Source organism: Cydia fagiglandana, chromosome 1, assembly GCF_963556715.1.
Source record: "Cydia fagiglandana chromosome 1, ilCydFagi1.1, whole genome shotgun sequence".
Lineage (NCBI taxonomy): Eukaryota > Metazoa > Arthropoda > Insecta > Lepidoptera > Tortricidae > Cydia > Cydia fagiglandana.
Window position 1 is genome coordinate 24106186 of NC_085932.1, and position 18745 is coordinate 24124930.

Here is an 18745-nt window from a genome sequence, read left to right on the forward strand (position 1 = left end):
TCCGTCCATGCTCTAGTTGTCGTCCACTTGACGGATTAGCAAACAATATATTTCATTTTTAATTAGCTACTTGCGAAATACCATTTTTATATGTAAGTAGTAAATATATATATTGTTTAGACAATTAAGTCCAAATATGTATGTGCAGCAATGTAGGTTTATATTATAGTTTCGTCAAGTGGACGAAAACTAGCGCAATGACCCTATCTTTATTTATCTACATAAGTAAATTGTCCCCAAAACATTTGTTTATTTATTCGCTACGGGGTGGCTACGGGCCTACATACAACCAACCAAACACATATCGAAATCAGCAAACCAGGGGGCCGATTTTTGAATTTCGACCACTCGATTTCGTGTATTTCGGTAAATAATATCTCCACTACTAGGCTTTTAAATTCTACTAATAGAATTGAAATCGAGTGGTCAATACCAATAGATTCCAAATTTCGATGTCTCGTATTTCAAAAATTGGCATTTCGCCGATTTCCACCGATTTTCGAGTGACGAAATCGAGCGATCGAATTTCAAAAATCGGCACCCAGTGCACAGTGTAGTAGCATGATCGTGTAGGTCTTGAAAAGGTAACACACAAGGTATATGCCTACTTTCGAAAATAAAAGTTAAACAAACATGTAGAAAATAATAATTTAATTATATTTTCTATTGTAAATCACACTTTTAAGCGTAGTGTCAGATAATATAAAACTTAATTCTACGTTTTGGCATCGCTATCGCTTAGTGGTGGTACAGAGGAGCAGAGTATGAGGCGGGAGCGGTGTGGTAGACGGGGGCAGAGTGGTAGGCGACTGGGGCGGCGAACTTGGCAACCGGGGCGGCGTGCACTACGGGGGCGGCGGCGTATGCGAGCTTGGCCACGGGAGCGGCGTGCACGACGGGGGCGGCGTGGTAGGCCACGGGGGCGGCGACCTTAGCGGCAACCTTCACGGCAACAGGCTCACGGTGAACCACGGCGTTGAATCCGTTGTGCGGATCAGCAGTGTACTCGACGGTGCGCTTGATGCCATCGGGGTCAACCACGGAGTAGGAGCCCTGTACGACATCACCGTCGCGGGTTTCGTGCTGGGTCTTGGAGTCTCCGGTCAAACCGTCCTGCACGTCATAGGCGAAGCTGTACTGTGGGTGCGCATCGTACTCCTCGACGGCTTTAGCGACGGGCGCGGCGTAGGCGACGGGACCGGCGTGGTAAGCAGGAGCGGCGGCGTAGGCTACAGGAGCGGCGTGGTAGGCCTGGCCGACGGGGACTACCCCCGCGCTAGCGGCCGCTACGAAGCAAGCGAGTACCACAAACTGTAAACAAACAATTAATATACTGAATTTTTGAGCGAAGCTGTACTTAAACGATTGATTTGTGAATTATAATATGGAGTGTTAATTTATTAGTTTTGTCTCGTTTATATTAATGTTTACGTCAATCAAACTTCGTTATGCATCGATGGCTACAGGTTAATAAATTCTAACACTGTTTGACGTGATGGATTTGATCTTTAGATTAATTTAAATTTACACTAATTAGTAATGAATTAACCACAGAGGCTTGTACTCATGGGCATATTATTATACCTTGAATGCCATTGTGTGGTGTGTTGATCGAGTGTGTTGAATGATGTCTGATGAGAAGTGTTGGGAGCTTTTATACCGGCGCACCCTTTCACTCGGAGCTGCACAGACGACGCGACCGTGAACTCCAGCCCGGGGCGATAATAGAATCCCGTATCTACTTGTTGTCCCTATAATTAATTCACAGTTCCGCACCGGATTATAATTACCCAAGTGCATTATCTCACCACACCAAAAGCTTTTTTCATTAAACTTTGTTGGCTGCAAGAGAAGTTCAACTGGAAATACTTATCTTGACGCTTTTCCGGTCCGCTGTTGACAACCTAATCCCTAAGAAGCCTCCTCCACACTCGTGCGCGAATCGCGGCTTGGCCCGCGATTCACGCGCATAGTCTGGAGGGGGCTCTAGAGTTAGTGCAGGCAGATACGTACGTTTTTACGAAGTCGGCTGTCGATGCAGCTGCTGGGATTAATCCGACCGAATTCCTTGCGATGTTTTCTTTCATCGAAGAGCAACGGTGTGTAAATATTAAATGATATTTCGAACATAGGTAAGTTCCAATAATCTTATTGGTACCCTAGGGTACCAATAACAAAAAAAAAATGCCATGCATGCATGGTAATGCCATGTAGGTAGGTACATGCCTACATGGTAGTCATGCTATGTGGCATGCATGACACCCAGGAACTCGAGTTCATGACCTCTGGTTTCAAAGTACACCTGCACAGGTCATTTTATAAGGCTCCATTTCCACCAGAGATGTGCGAGGATGCGTAGCGAGGCGAAGGGATGTGTTTGTTAAGAACCAATACAATTACTACAAGCTGAGGGAGGAAAACAGATGACTCGTGATGAAATGCTCAAGATTCCACTTTTCGAACCCCTACAGCGGCCCTACTCTTTACGCTCGTGGTTCAATTTTGGAATCTTTCGCTTGCTCGGGTATCAATATTACTAAGGTTAAGGCAACAATTTGCCCCCTTATTGTTATTAATACAACTATATTGTACGGACCACTAAAAATTAATACAACAGCGAGCAAAAACTTGGCCATATTTCAAACACCTTGATTAGCTATACATTAGATATTTTTTAGGGTTCCGTAGCCAAATGGCAAAAAACGGAACCCTTATAGATTCGTCATGTCTGTCTGTCTGTCTGTCCGTCCGTCCGTAAGTCACAGCCACTTTTTTCCGAAACTATAAGAACTATACTGATGAAACTTGGTAAGTAGATGTATTCGGTGAACCGCATTAAGATTTTCACACAAAAAAAAAATTGGGGGTCCCCCATACTTAGAACTGAAACTTAAAAAAATTTTTTCAGCACACCTATACGTGTGGGGTTTCTAAGGATAGGTCTTCAAAAATTATATTGAGGTTTCTAATATCATTTTTTTTCTAAATTGAATAGTTTCCGCGAAAGACACTTCCAAAGTGGTAAAATGTGTGTCGGTGTGTCCCCGCCCCCTGTAACTTTAAAATAAGAGAGTGATAAAACTAAAAAAAATATATGATATACATTACCATGCAAACTTCCACCGAAAATTAGTTTGAACGAGATCTAGTAAGTAGTTTTTTTTAATCGTCATAAATCGTAAACCGCAATTTTATTATGTTACTTGCTGCTACGGAACCCTTCATGGGCAAGTCCGACTCGCACTTGGCCGCTTTTTGTTTATTATGCAAGTAGAACGTAAATCACAACTCAATCAATCAATCACAATTATATTATAATATAGAGCCTACCATTTCTCCTCGCCAGGTAGTTAGAAGGATTTAAAATAGCAGCCAGGACCCGTCGCCTGACCCAGAACGAAGGGCCAGGTCACCGCGTTCACTCGGCGCAACCGCAAAGTTCAATGGATCTCCATTTGCATACATTAAATTGCCACTTTTTGAACTGCTTTTTCAATCCCGTTTGGACGCAGTCCTGCTATTTAGGTAATGGAGATACAGAGATGTTCTGATAGTCAAATTAGTTGCATAGGTAGGTATTGTTATCATGATATCAAAAGATTCAAACCGATCCGTTGGTATGAACATAGAGAAGTAAACTGGGTGATCGGAAATGTTCTGAATGGTTCCGAAAAAGGATGGCATGGCACGGCTGGGCCTTGGTTTGTGTTTGCTCAATTTGGCAGGGAGCCCTCCATATGATGATGATGTTCATATATAACCTAATTCCAAAGCATAGGGTCCACTGATATGGTCATGCAGTTACTTCTAAACACTCACACTAAGATTTTTGGTTGTCCTTGTACGGAATCAAATAAGTCACACAGTGGCAGCGGCATTTTACCGCCTCACGTGTGTTCTTGTTACAATTTAAATGGTACGATTTATTGCGCAAACGCCCGCCCGCGCTCTAGTATGTGCAGGAAAGTTCGTTCTGTGTATATACTTAGGTACCTAACTAAGTTTCTATATTATAATTATAACAAATCTAGGCACTATAGGTGAGCCTTAGCTTTGCAGATAAAGTAAAGAAATCCACGTGGTTAATGTCACACTCGCAAGTGTATAATTAATATATGCAAGTGTCTCGGCGTCATTTTACCGCCTTGTCGCTATTTGTTGCGCAAACGCCGCGCCGCGCCCGCGCGCTCCACGCTCAAGGATGGTGCAAAAAGTTCATCCTGGGTGCCAGCTGCCATATCATGGGATGTCAGAGCTTCAAATAACTATATCCTCGAGTACCTAAGTACTTATCATTCGTTACGAAATTGACGGTTTAGTTGTACGTTACACAAGTACATAATAATAAGAACGGGTTCTTTCTCCCTTCCTGTTTCAATGAAAAAGCGGAAAATAAAATACAACTCCACGGAAATAGGTTCCTTTTAGGGTTGCCAGATGGTCGGGATTTGGCGGGATTCTCCCGATTTTTAGCATGTGTTCCCGATTCCCGACAAAGTGTAAACTGTCCCGAAAAACAGCTTCACGTTATAAAACAATAATTTCAAGTTCCGAACTGTCGTCGAGCAAGCGAGCTGACGTAATGCCAATAAAGTAAAATATCGTTGTTTTTAATACAATTACTTTAATTTGAATGATTTTTTTTCCCCGACTTAAGTCCCAAAATCCCGAAAAATTTATATTGTTTCCCGATAATAGCGCCTTTCGATCTGGCAACCCTAGTTCCTTTCTGTCAGGTATTGCTGACCCTTTAAAAACCCTGTATACTCCAACCAAACTCATACATTGTTCGTCCTCGCATATCGTTGTCTGGACCCACAAAAGCTTAGTCACAGATGGCAGCAGTGCACCTTGATGTACAAAGTTCACGTTTTCACAAATTGCCCTGGCATTACGGCGGCGCTCTTTCGTAAATTGTGTGGTCGTATTGTCCAAATTGTTGTTGATTCTCAGCGATCCAGTGCATGGTCACGTAATAGTGGGAATATTGTAACCAGTATTTCAAAATTATTTTTCACCACACCAGCTCGGAAAGGCTTACTTTGCACTTCAAAAACTGATAGCAAAGTTGCATTTTATTCACATGTGAGACAAAGTAATCAAATGCAAATTTTGAGTTGGTTTCTTATGTTTGCTGGGAGAAATGACTTTTAAATGATGATTTTGGATGATAAATATTTAATAACATTCATTTGGATTTGATTTGGTTTGTTTTTGTTTGATATTTTACATTTAATATTTGCTTCAGGTTGGTGTGGTGAAAAATTTTGTGTTCCACTCGGGGGCAAATTTTGTTTAACCCTCGTGCTTTGAAACCCTCGCAACGCTCAAGATTCCATTTTCGGAATGTTTTGCATCCAATTTTGGAATTTTTCGCTTGCTCGGGTGTCAATATTAGCACGAGCAGTTAAACAACAACTTTGCCCCCTTGGAAAACAAATAACTATTGTACTGTACCTACAGCAAGTACAGAAGGTATTTACAGCTCCGGCAAAAAGGTTTGATATCTATGAAGCTTCCTAGCAACTGAGAAACAGAAAAATCCGGATAAGTGCGAGTTGATCTCTCCTTCCGAGGGTTCCGTACAAATTTAGCTTAATTTTTAAATATTTTTCGAAGGTCGACGTTTAAAATAACACGGCGTGGGATATCATTAAATCGCTGCAGACTTTTCTTGGTCTAACTCTAAAAATAAATCATTAATTATATCCAAAAGGGAGTTAATTAGAATACCAGTTTCTTTGAGAAGTTACTTCATATAAGGTCATAAATGCACCCTTGTAATTAAAGGACTTTAAAAAACACCGTGTATACCTACATTTAAATCATATTATTAATATGAATACATTAATAACTATTGCGTACATATATATATGTGAATGTAGTTATAAAACTGGCAAAATGTTTTGTTTATAGTCATACATACCACCATTTAATGCGGACTGCGCCTGCGATGATTTGTTCAATATCATTGCCATTGTACGTTAATTACAGTGAATGTTGAATGACAATTATCGTAAAAGAATCCTTATTCTTGACTGTTTCCTGAATGTAAGAATCCTTTAATAAAATATATTAATAAAAATGACAGGTAAGTAATTATTACTATTTATTAGGAAGTCGATTTCAATGTAGGTTCATTTTATGATTGAATTCAAACTAGGTACATGGCGTACTTATTTACCTAAAGACCAGGATAGAGTGGGTAGGTATATAAGTACCAACACCAACTCCACGAACAAAATAATGTAAAACAGTTGTGTTGTGACCGTCCGACACTACTCGTACTTATCAGTAAAGGGACGGAATTATCAAATTGACAAATTGATCAGAAAAATAAATTACAGACAGGTGAAGATTGAATTGAACCATGTGCAATAATAATTCTCCACCTTGACATTAACGTGGTTAATATTCTGTACTTAGCTAGTAGATTCGCCATCGCTCGCCTACTGGCACTGCTATTCTCATTTATTTTCAAGTTTTAAGCTCAACCTCAATCAACTTCAATATAATTTGGCCCCTAACTAAGTTTACTTACCTAATAAAACGTCAGAGTTAACAGTGGTTGCCTGTAGCATAGTGGAAGTAAGCGTGGTGAATGCCGGCCCTGAGTCGGGAGATGACCGGTGATAAGGAATAGAAGAATGGTTGCTCATAACCTGCTGCTTTAGACAGTTATTAATGAGCTAGTAAGTACGAAGGTTTACTAGTGATTAAGGTGTTGCGTACAATGAAGTAAACAATATTTTGACGAGCTTAACTTTTTTTCAATTTTGATATTGTAATTGGATATCATATCACAGTATCTATTATATGCCTCAGGGGCCTATTTTAGATTTAAGCTACTTATTAATTTCGTTTAGTTGTACCACTGTATATATATATATTGTATACAATCAGTTGTAAAATAAACTTATAATACCTATAAATATAAAAATATCTTAACACTTACAATGCAAATTAATACAGTAGATACCGAACTTTTAATCGAGATTCCACTTCGACTACCTGTTATCTTAATAATTTTTTTTTTGTTACTGATTATTATTTATTCTCATAAAGACAAGCACACATAGATGTTGTATAAAAACTTATAAACTAAAATTATACTAAATGAATAAAAATAAAACCTAAACTACAATAGGAATGGATAATAATAATTAATGGAACGTAAACTGTGAGGCTTTGGGTACATGCTCTTATCCTATCCTGCTGTTCTGAACTTTTCATGGATTTATTAGGCTAATATTTATGGAAGTTTGTAATTAATAGAGCTTCAAAATGTAATAAAAAATCATTTTCAAAGGAGATAATATGTAGAAATTGCACAAGAATAACGATAGTAAGTCTGGTAAGTGTTAACAAACCAGAATAAAATAGCTAAATATAAGTATTTGTAAAGTGGAAACCGCAAAAGCTCTCACTTGACTCACGTAGTACCTACTTAAAAATCTTACTGAAAGGAAGGAAGAACATGACTTTGGGTCAGGCACTAAGAAAATTCAGAACCTAAATAACTACCTACCTACCCGTAATGGCTCCTCTACACGACGGGCCAACGCCGGCCACTCCAAGGGACGCATTTATGCGTTAGAAAGAGCAAGTGATATTGCTATCTCATTCTACCGCATGGCCGCGTCCCTTGGAGTGGCCGGCGTTGGCCCATCGTGTAGAGGAGCCATAATACCCGTATTACCTCCTCGTAAGTATCTACTTGACTTGCTACATCGACCCGTCTTTTAATGTGACTGGCCGTGTCCACAGCCATCGGTGATTAACCGCCAACTCGTTACAAGACACAACCGCTCGTCTACTTGTTACATATTGTCATATCAAGTCATATGTTAGCATCAGACCTTCGGTGCGGGCCTATAAATGTGTGGACCATGGCCGCCAACAGCTCTAGATAATTGTAGTCTACATTTATTCGAAGGATTTATTTTTATAGTAACAAGGCTACCAATATTAACTTGCAGCTTGTGATACCTACACAGCACATAAAAGATAATTATTTTATTATATAATTAATATAATTATGTAGGTACATATAATTTGCGTAGAGCACGACCACAAAAGGTTGTGCATATTAGTTCCGTTGCAGCTTTTGGAATATTTTGAACACCTGTAAGAAAACAAAACCTAATCTATATGTATAGGTACCTAAATAAATTAAAATGAACATAATTAAAAATCCTATACCGGGTGTGGCCTGTAACACGTGCAAACAATTAAAACATAGATTGTACTCCTCAAACGGTGACACTTTCGTTCAACAACTTATAAAAATTATGAGGTATTTAGACTCCATATTTTTCATACAAAATAAATATTATCTTCAATGGACGCCATCGCCGCGCCATATAATATAATTGTCATTGACGTTGCTTGTCACGCCTTAAACATAACAAAATTCGCAATACATTGCGTGTTAGAATAAATTTTAAAGTGAATTAAAAATTAAACCACAAGTTATTTTTAAAAGTCGTTGAACAAAATGTTGGTCAGTATGAGGAGTACAGCCTGCAGTTTTAAATTTTTTGCTCATATTACAGGCCACACCCGGTATAGGTAAAACTAAACTAAAAGTGGCATGGTGCCGAGGATGCTGGCAGCAGTTCTCCGCTGAATCATTTTAATTACTACAACCTATATTTCTTTATACATATTCTTGGTTAGCACATTTTTGTACTGAAGTGATGCAACTCGACATTATAGTTTACTTAAAAGTGTGGCTTTAATATTTGAGTAAGTAGTTCGCTGATTCTTCATTGATGCTGCCAACATATAATACATAACGATCATAGTCCTGATGAAACATGAGACCTATATGAATTAATCCCCCACCCCCTCCCTGACACTGCGGGGTTGCGAACTGCGTCGCAACCATAATTGTGTTTTTAGTTTTAAGATATATTTTGTAATAATATGTATGCTAGTTTTAAGGTATTTATCTATGGGCCAATAGTTGCCTGAAAATAAATGTTTTCATTCATTTCATTCATTCATTCATTAATAAAAAAGAAAAAAAAAGACATAAAAATAAAAATACTCCTGGGCCTAATTTTAAAAAGCTACAAGTTACAATTTACAAGCGGAAGTCTCTTTCTAACACATAGGGTCAGAAAGAGACTTCCGCTTGTAAATTGTAACTTGTAGCTTTATAAAATAGGCCACTGGTATTTTAAAGGCGCAACATTATAAAACAGTAAGGCTGGGCTGGTCAGTTTTGTTTCGGGAGTAAATTCGTGAGGTAGATAAATCCGTGAGCCAAGGCGTAAGGTCAGCGGTTATTATCAATTATTCACTTCATTGCCTGCTTTTGTTGAACTTGACTTTTCATGCGAGTTAAAACGAACTCCTGACCTTTTGATCACATAGATCTATTTAGATTGAGAGATTGTAAATTTTATTTAGTTATTAAGTTTAGTTATTAAGTAACATGTCCTGTATTGTATACCCTAGCAGGGTGTCATGCACCTACGAAGACTAAAATGTAAGACCTATTGTACTGATGAGCATGAGAACAATGGATTAAATGAATATGAATAGATTTCGCATAATTACCTGCTTATCAGATTCTAGTTATTTTTTAACCGACTTCCAAATCCCAAAGGAGGAGGTTATCAATTCGGTTGTATGTTTTTTTTATTTTTTTTTTTTATTTTTTTTTTATTTTTTTTATTTTTTATGTTTGTTACTCCATATCTCCGTCATTACTGGACCGATTTTAAAAATTCTTTTTTTGATTGCATGTATATGCATACAGATTGGTACCGTTTTTGTCAAAATCCATTTCTGATGATGGGATCCATGAGGAATCGACGGAACTCCTCAAATCTTAAAGGCATACATATAGTGATTTTTGTGTTTTTATCAACAAATCAAGTATATATATACATTCAAAAACGTGACATTTGATGAAGTGGAACTGCTGATGATGATCAGAACGGAACTCTTCAACGACGCATAGTTCACCTTTGGCGATTTGTCCTCTTCCTTATGTTTGTTAAGCAAGTTAAGTTTTTAAGCAACATTTTTGTCAAGCTTGAGTTCTGATGATGGGATCCATGAGAAATCGAGGGAACTCCTCAAATTTCAAAGGCATGCGTATAGAGGTTTTTGTATTTTCATCAGAAAATCAAGCATTTTATTTTTTTATTTTTTATTTTTTTTTATTTTATTTTATTGGGAAACAAACAGCTTTCAATCTTACACAATATGAATTAATATTAATAATACACAAGCCAAAACAGTTTCCACTGATAAATTAAAACAGAAATGCTCAAAGGGAATAACTTAATGAAATACAAAGGATACAAATAAAATACAAAGAATACAAAAGTATTATCCAAAGCAATCAAGTAAACCGAAAGTTATTGAACTGATATTTTAGCTGGCTAGTTAAAACGAGAAAAAAAAACAAATACTTAGTTACCTACATCCTATACTTATGTAAGTGTGTTCTTATTTAGGTTATAGTTTATTTTTCATTGAGGTGACAAATTTACCCAGCTTCATGTTGAACACATCAAAATTGGAATATTTAGAGTTATACGTAGAGCATGCTCTAACAAGATATGAGTTTTTGAAGTACCTAGTACGACAGAATGGAATGGCAAATAAAGCTTTGGATCTAGTTCGGGAATTAGGACATCTATATGAAATATTGCTAATAAGATATTGCGACTCGATTAGATGGTTTAGTAATTTAAACAGAAAAATTTGATCTTTTTGCTCCCTGCGCAGCTGGAGACTTACCATGTTATCACTATCAAACAATTTGAATCTATATTTCAACCATTTAATAAATTTATTTTGGATTTTTTCAATGGCATTAATATGCACTGCATATTGAGGACTCCAAACGACCGAAGCGAATTCTAAATGCGATCTGACAAAGGCATTATAAAGTAAAATAATGGTTCGAGGATCACTAAAATTTTTACTTTGTCGGAAAATAAAACCTAACATTCTATATGCCTTTGACGTAATTTTGTCGATATGAGAAGTGAGCTGAATCTCGCTGTCTACGTAAACACCAAGATCTCTTACTTCGGTAACCCTATTCAGTTTTTTGTTCTTAATCTGGTAATCAAAATGAATTGGGCTACGCTTGCGAGAGAATGAAATACAGCAACACTTCTCGATATTGAGGTCAAGACAGTTTTTGGCGCAGTAAAGATCTAACCTTTTTAGGTCATCCTGTAAAAGTATGCAATCTTCAATAGATTTAACCAAGGTAAAAATTTTAGTATCGTCGGCAAAAAGTAAAATTTTGGAATAGTGAAAGCATTTAACTACGTCATTAATAAACATGTTAAACAGTAAGGGACCCAAATGGGACCCCTGCGGGACACCTGACAAAACAGGGACAAAAGAGGAGGTATATCCTTTGACAGATACCGCCTGGGAACGATCTCGAAGGTAAGATGTTAGCCATCTTAATAAATCGCCATGTATTCCGAAAGTTTTCAACTTGTCAATAAGGATAGTGTGCGAAATTTTATCGAAGGCCTTAGAATAATCAGTGTAAATGGCGTCGATCTGAAACCCTTTATCCATGGCCCTCAAAGAAAAATCTAAAAATTCAGTGAGATTTGACTCAACCGAACGCTTATTTATAAAACCGTGTTGATTAGGAGTAAGCATGGGTCTTATTGCATTAAACATTTTATCATAAACCATTTTCTCGAATAATTTAGGGATAGTGGACAGTTTTGATATACCGCGATAGTTTTTTATATTGTGTTTGTTACCGTTTTTATGTATAGGGACAACTAGAGAGCGCTTCCAAACAATTGGCATAATTCCTGATCTAAAAGACAGTGAAAATAGCACTGATATGGGAAAAGCTAAGGTTTTACTACATTTTTTAAGAAAAATTGGGTGTATACCATCAGGACCACCGCCTTTCGATTCCGATAGTGCTCTTAGATATCTTTCAACCAAATATGGATGAAACTCAATATTGTTAATTACATTTAATGTCGATTCGGATTCAGTGGGCGCAGATGAATCATTAGGTAACAAATCATGAGTAAATACAGATTGGAAAAACGAGTTAAAAAGATTGGCAATTGTATGACCGTCGTTAGCTACAGTGTTGTTAAAAAAGAGAGAATCTGGAATATCGCCGTTACCCCTTTTAGATTTCACAAATGACCAGAATGCTTTGGAATTATTTTTAATATTGTTTTCCGTTCGTGATATAAAAAGGTTATAACAAGACACTTCCATCGATTTTATTGCAGAACGTAGGTCGGAAAAGGTGTCATAGTCGGAAGTTCTGCCATAAATTTTCCATTTTTTGTGAACTTTGTACTTTTTCTTTATTAATTTTATCAATTGACGAGAGTACCAGACTGGGTACTTATCGTTATTGTAAATAATTTTAGAAGGAATATATTGTTCTATAATTAAGTTAATTTTCAAGTAAAAATAATTTATGGCATCATCAATATTAAACATATGTATGAGTGGCTCCCAATTAATTTGATTAATTTTGTGATTTATGAGCTCATAATCCGCGGCAAAAAAACGACGTGCTACTCGCGGTGCTTGTTTTAAGGGACGTTCCTTCCAGTTAACCTCTGCAATAATACAAAAAACGGGGTGGTGGGTGTCAATGGGAACCAGTGGATCAGCGGGCGATAGTTTACATTGACAGTTCGAGAGAGCTAAGTCCAGCTGGCGTCCATTTTTATTAGGCAAATGGTTAAATTGTCCCCAATTAGTTAAGTTGATAAAAGAGGAAAGCTGATGGATAAGTGCGTTCAAATTAGAATTAGTGATTCTATAGTTAAAATTAAAATCGGTACAGTCGAATGGGGCCCAAACTGCTTCACCTAAATTAAAATCTCCTAAAACTAAGTATAAGTCGTCCGGGTAGTCATTATAAAGTTGTAAGATAAAATCAAAAAATATCGATTGTGATTCCTGTTGATGTTTGCTTTGCGGAAAATAACAAGTAAACAGCCTAAGTTTTTTTGTTGAATTGCCTCGACCGATAGCGATATCAATACCTGTGACGTCCGCGTCGAGCAGTGCAGGCAGCGGGCGCATACCGCGCGAGTCTACCCTCAGCTCGCGGCGTACGGCTACCAAAGTACCTCCGCCACGGCTTACCCCCATGCCTTCGCAATCACGATCTGTTCGGTAAACATTGTATCGTCCGTCGAATAATTCAGCGTCATAAATACTCGGAACTAACCACGTTTCCGACAAACAAATGAGATCGTAATCGGTCTGTATTACATTACGAAAGAAATCACAACACTTAGTTCGGAGTCCTCTAACGTTCTGATAGTAAATGCTATAATTGCTATTTGACATTAAATAATTGGTGGTCAGTGATAATAATTGTGAGCTGCATTTTTAAAATATTACAAGGTGATATACTAAGTGATTCGAGTCGTAATAAGTAAAAGCAATAAGTAATAATTTTTATAGAAGAGCATTGCAAGTTAAAAGTACTAAATATTTTATCAAGATCAGCTGGTAAATAGTTTTTACAGTGAAGCAATATGTAAGTAATAAATGATATTATACATGTACAATTATTTAAACAAACACAATGACTTAACAAGTAAAGGTTTTTGCTTATGTGATTTTGTTTAAAGCCTCCTCGGAAGTAATATACAAAATAGGCGAGGAATCAGACTTGCGTACCATCACAGTGCAGTTTCTAACCCAGCAATATTTGTAACCTTTTTGCGTTTTTTTAATTTGCGCTTGCTTAAGCAAGTATTTATTGAAGGTTGAAAGGTGGTCATTGATAAATATTCGATTCTCATTATTAGAGAATCCCAAATCAGATGCTTTCAAATTTTTTAATTTTCGCAAACTAGACAAAAAGTCATCTTTCTTGTAGCGGGCCAGAAACTTCACTATTATAGGTTTAGGATTATTATTGTCCTTATCATTCTTAACGGCTACACGAGTAACAAAATCAATGTCCGAACTGGTGTTGAGGGGATATCCGGAGAGATCGGCTAGAGACTTTAAAATCACTTGCAGATTTTCACCTCTGGTTTCAGGAATCCCGTTTAATTGAATATTGGATCTTCGCACCCATTGGTCGTTATTTCTTTGGTCTGCCATTATATGGTGTACCATGTTTTTTACCTCTGTCAATTCAGCTCTACATGATTCCAGGGCATCTACGCGGGACTCGATGGAGTCGATCCTAACAGCCATCTCCTCGACCTTCGTATTGAGACTATTTCTCATCTCAGCTAAATCAGTCTTAACTTGGCTCATATCCGATTGGATGACTTGGATGGCTGAGAACTGTACCTGTAATTCGGTAATTTTCGCTAGAATGTTGTTCAACACCTCACTCGGTTGGGTGACTGGCTGGCCGCCGCGAATATCGGATGTTTGATAGAAGTTAGGAGGTGTAGTCAAGATGCTGCTGGTCTCAATTTCACTCGCGCACGCCGTCCGTTCACCTTCGGCCAGCCTCGAATCATTCATTCCGTCACACGACATAGCCGATTCATCCAGGTGTACAAAAGATGTCGCCGCAACAACAGGGGTGAAGTCGTTCCTCCTGCGACGGGTGTTAACAGACGTGCAGAACGAGCATAGCCATGACTTTTCCAAAACATGTAACTTTTCCTTAAATTGGGCCTGTGTTATATTCAGGCAATGGAAATGGTAGGGGCCTCCATTTTCATTCAAAACTGTCGCATTTGATGGAGTGGAACTGCTGATGATTATCAGAACGGAACTCTTCAACGACGCATAGTTCACGTTTGGCGATTTGTCCTCTTCGTTATGTTTGCTAAGCAAGTTTAGTTTTTAAGCCACATTTCTGTCAAGCTCGAGTTCTGATGATGGGATCCATAAGGAATCGAGGGAACTCCTCAAATCTTAAAGGCATACGTATAGAATTTTCTGTATTTTCATCATAAAATCAAGCATTTACGTTTGGTGATTTCGAATTTCGATTTTGACTTGGACTGGGACCCGGACTCGTAGGTACCCGGATCGGAACCGGACCTGGACTCGGACTCGGACTTGGACCCGGACTCGGACCCGGACTCGGACCCGGACTCGGACCCGGACCCGGACTCGGACCCAGACTCAGACCCGGACTCGGACTCAGAGACCTGGACCTTGACCCGGAAAATCACTATGATACCTAAACTAAATAAACCGCTATGATTACCTACCATAAAATGTAGGTATATAGTATGATGATGCCAAACCCCTCCCGCTCATACCCCCGTACACCGCACGGCATGCGCCGTTAAGTAGGTTAGGTTAGGTTTGAATTGCGATCCTCACAGACCAAACAAAAGTGGGTTAGGTTTGGTTAGCACTGCGGGCTTTACAGAAACGAAATGCTACTAGAAAAGTGGGTTTGATTAGGTTCGAACTACGATCCTCACAGAACCGAACTGCAATCAGAGAAGTGGGTTAGGTTAGGCTAGAACTACGACCCTTACGGAAACAAAATGCTACTAGAAAGTACTGGTTTTACCTCCTTTTCTACATAGTGCACCATCTACCATAATTTTTCACCGGGCCCCATAGAAGTCGGTTTTTTTTTCTTAAAAATTATTTATTCAGTTGTTTATCCCACATCCTATAATAATTATGAGTATTTATAGTAAGGAAGTTGGCCAACCTTCAGGTGTTTTTAGGGTTCCGTACCTCAAAAGGAAAAAAACGGAACCCTTTTATTATCACTCATGCGTATGTCTGTCTGTCCGTCTGTCACAGCCTATTTTCTCGGAAACTAGTTGACAGGTATACACATGTAAGGGGTCGTCCAGAAATCATGTGATAATATTGGGCCTATTTTTGAGTAATATAGGTGTTTTTGGCTTTCCCGCTTCGAAAAAAAAACATACACGTGATATCATCTCTGACCCTCCCTGCCCCATTGTGATCATTCGTGATATTTTTCTTACCCCCACCCACCCTCTAAAGGATCACATGATTTTTGGACAACCCCTAAATTAGTAACCCAAAGATGAAGATGAAGAATTTTAAGCATGGGGGCCAATTTTGGGGGGTAAATGAAAAAAATATTTTTTTTTAATAATTTTAGAATGCATTGGTTAGATGTTATTTAAGAAAATAGTCAAAAAATTACCATTACCCCCTTTACCTCTGAAACTACTGGGTATAGCATTTTGAAAAAAATACTTACACAAATTCTTTACCTATAGATGACAGAAAAACCTATTACTTAGAATGTCCAATCAAGCGTGAGTTGGTGAGGACTTAATGTGCGGAACTCTTGAAACGCGAATACGACTCGCACGTACTTGGCCGGTTTTTGCTTCATTCCTTTAATTTTTTTAGAATTGACCTAGAACTGTGAAATGTGGCAAGTAGGTAATATTGTCTTGCACTGTACGTACAGAAAAAAATCTGAAAACCATAAATATGAAATAACAAAATATGTACTTACTTACATTTGTACGGAACCTTCGGTGGGCGAGTCCGTCTCGCTCTTATCCGTTTCTCTTTTAATATAAGGACTGAAAAGGAAATTTATTATAACGTGTGGCCGGAACCATACGGTGACCTAATTTCGACGCGGAATGCCCGTCATGTTGCGCAAAATTCATCAGCTGTTCGGCGCCTGAGTCACATCTGTTTGACATGCGCAGTGCGCGCCGCATGGCCCCGCCCCGTCAGTAGCTGAACACTTTCCTTGGAGTCCTCAAAACGGGGTCACTAGAGCATATTCCTACTTCCAAGGATATTATGCTATGCTCAGTGCTCACTAATCACAATTTTGGTAGGTAAAATTAATAAGTCAAGTCACTTCACGGAAGTAACTAATTTGGAGCTACAAACGACATAAAATATTTAATTTATTTTAGTTATATACCTACATTTGGAATCCGTTGATACAAACCTTTACAAAAAGAACAGTAAATTAGTACCTAAATACCTAGGTCTTAGTTCGTCGATTTCAGAATCCAGTGTAGTCAATTTGACAGGATATTCTATTTACTTATATTATTATGTATTTAGGTATGTATACCTACCTACTTAAGTTAATTTGGGGTTGACACAATTACTAAAAGTAAAGAACATTCAAGAAGGTATGCTAACTGAATAACTCAGTCTGTCTAATTGTAAACCTTCTTTATTCGGAAGTCTATTATTTAATATCGTTTAACCATGACATTGAATAGCAATTGAAAGTGAATTAGCCGCGAGCAAGGCATGATGATAATTGTAACAATCGAAAGTTGACTATTCAGTAAGCTCCATGCGTCTGCATGCTTTTAAACGGAAAGGACACGCGCTAGTCGCGGGCGCACGTCTTTCAATTCATCCATAAATACACTTTTATTAGCCTATTATCTATCTATCTATCTATATTATATATATATAAATGCAAGTGTCCTGACTGACTGACTGACTGACTGACTGATTCATCAACGCAGAGCCGAAACTACAAAAGCCAGAAAGTTGAAATTTGCACACCAGATTGCATTTATAAAGTGTACAAGAGATAAGAAGCGATTTCGAGAAATTAAACCCCTAAGGGGGTTAAAAAGGGGATGAAAGTTTGTATGGGGTTAAAGTTTTCTTTTAAGCTAGGAATTTGAAACTTCGTAAAAAGATATATTATTAAAATACAAGAAAACTAATTTCAGCGTTTTTCAAAATTCATCCCCTAAGGTGGTGAAAAAGGGGTTGAAAGTTTGTATGGATATCAAAAAAAAATTCAAGTGGTGGACTTGAATCTTTGTATTTAGGGATATTATTAGTAGAAGAGCGGGCCGCAAATTTTCTAACCGACTTGATACCACGATGAAATGCACAATGGTTTCCCATAAAAGTGATGCTAAGTCCAAATTCGATAGTCTGCCACGGCGGAACTTGCCGAAAGTACGAAAAAGAAGGCCACTTCCGGTGCCAAAAAAGGGGGTTGATTTAACCCATCTGATACCGAAATAATAGTTATGGCAGCAGTTAGAAATTTACATGTAGACACATAAAAGCGAAGTCTGTCAGTATTTTTTTTGCCGGAAGTGCTTGGCAGACGCTCTCAAAGGTGGCCACCGGGACCCCTAATTTAACCCATCTGATACCACCATGAAACCAATTCCAGTCGGTAGGTATGAAACCTCATGTCAGGAATATATAAGTCTGCCAAGGCTTTTCCTGCCGAAACACCTTGGCAGACGAGATTATGTGAGCAAGGTAACCATCGGTTACCGTACACTAACCCATCTGATACCACCATGAAACCAATTCATGTCGGTAGGTATGAACCCCCATTTTACGAATATATAAGTCTGCCAAGGTTTTTCCTGCCGAAACACCTTGGCAGACGAGATTATAAGCAAGATGATCATCGGTTACCGTACACTAACCCATCTGATACCACCATGAAACCAATTCCAGTCGGTAGGTATGCACCCTCATTTCAGGAATATATAAGTCTGCCAGGGCTTTTCCTGCCGAAACACCTTGGCAGACGAGATTATGTTAGCAAGGTGTACATCAGTTACCCTACATCAACCCATCTGATACCACCATGAAACCAATTCCAGTCGGTAGGTATGAACCCCCATTTCAGGAATATATAAGTCTGCCAAGGCTTTTCTTGCCGAAACACCTTAGCAGACGAGATTATAAGCAAGATGACCATCGGTTACCGTATACTAACCCATCTGATACCACGATGAAATCAAGTCCAGTCGGTAGGTGTGAACCCTCATTTCAGGAATATATAAGTCTGCCAGGGCTTTTCCTGCCGAAA

At 38.3% G+C, this 18745-nt stretch overlaps 2 protein-coding genes across 2 annotated transcripts; both read right to left on the reverse strand.

Annotated features, from left to right (window-relative positions):
* Positions 1-636: 636 nt before the first annotated feature.
* LOC134667721 (larval cuticle protein A2B-like) lies at positions 637-1648 on the reverse strand. Its single transcript, XM_063525142.1, has 2 exons — positions 1585-1648; positions 637-1311 (listed from the first exon to the last, which is right to left on the reverse strand). The coding sequence occupies exons 1-2, from the start codon at positions 1594-1596 to the stop codon at positions 739-741; spliced, it is 585 nt and encodes a 194-aa protein (XP_063381212.1). The 5' UTR covers positions 1597-1648; the 3' UTR covers positions 637-738.
* An 11459-nt stretch (positions 1649-13107) lies between these two features.
* LOC134667475 (uncharacterized) lies at positions 13108-14630 on the reverse strand. Its single transcript, XM_063524897.1, has one exon. The coding sequence runs from the start codon at positions 14491-14493 to the stop codon at positions 13603-13605; it is 891 nt and encodes a 296-aa protein (XP_063380967.1). The 5' UTR covers positions 14494-14630; the 3' UTR covers positions 13108-13602.
* Between the last annotated feature and the right edge of the window lie 4115 nt (positions 14631-18745).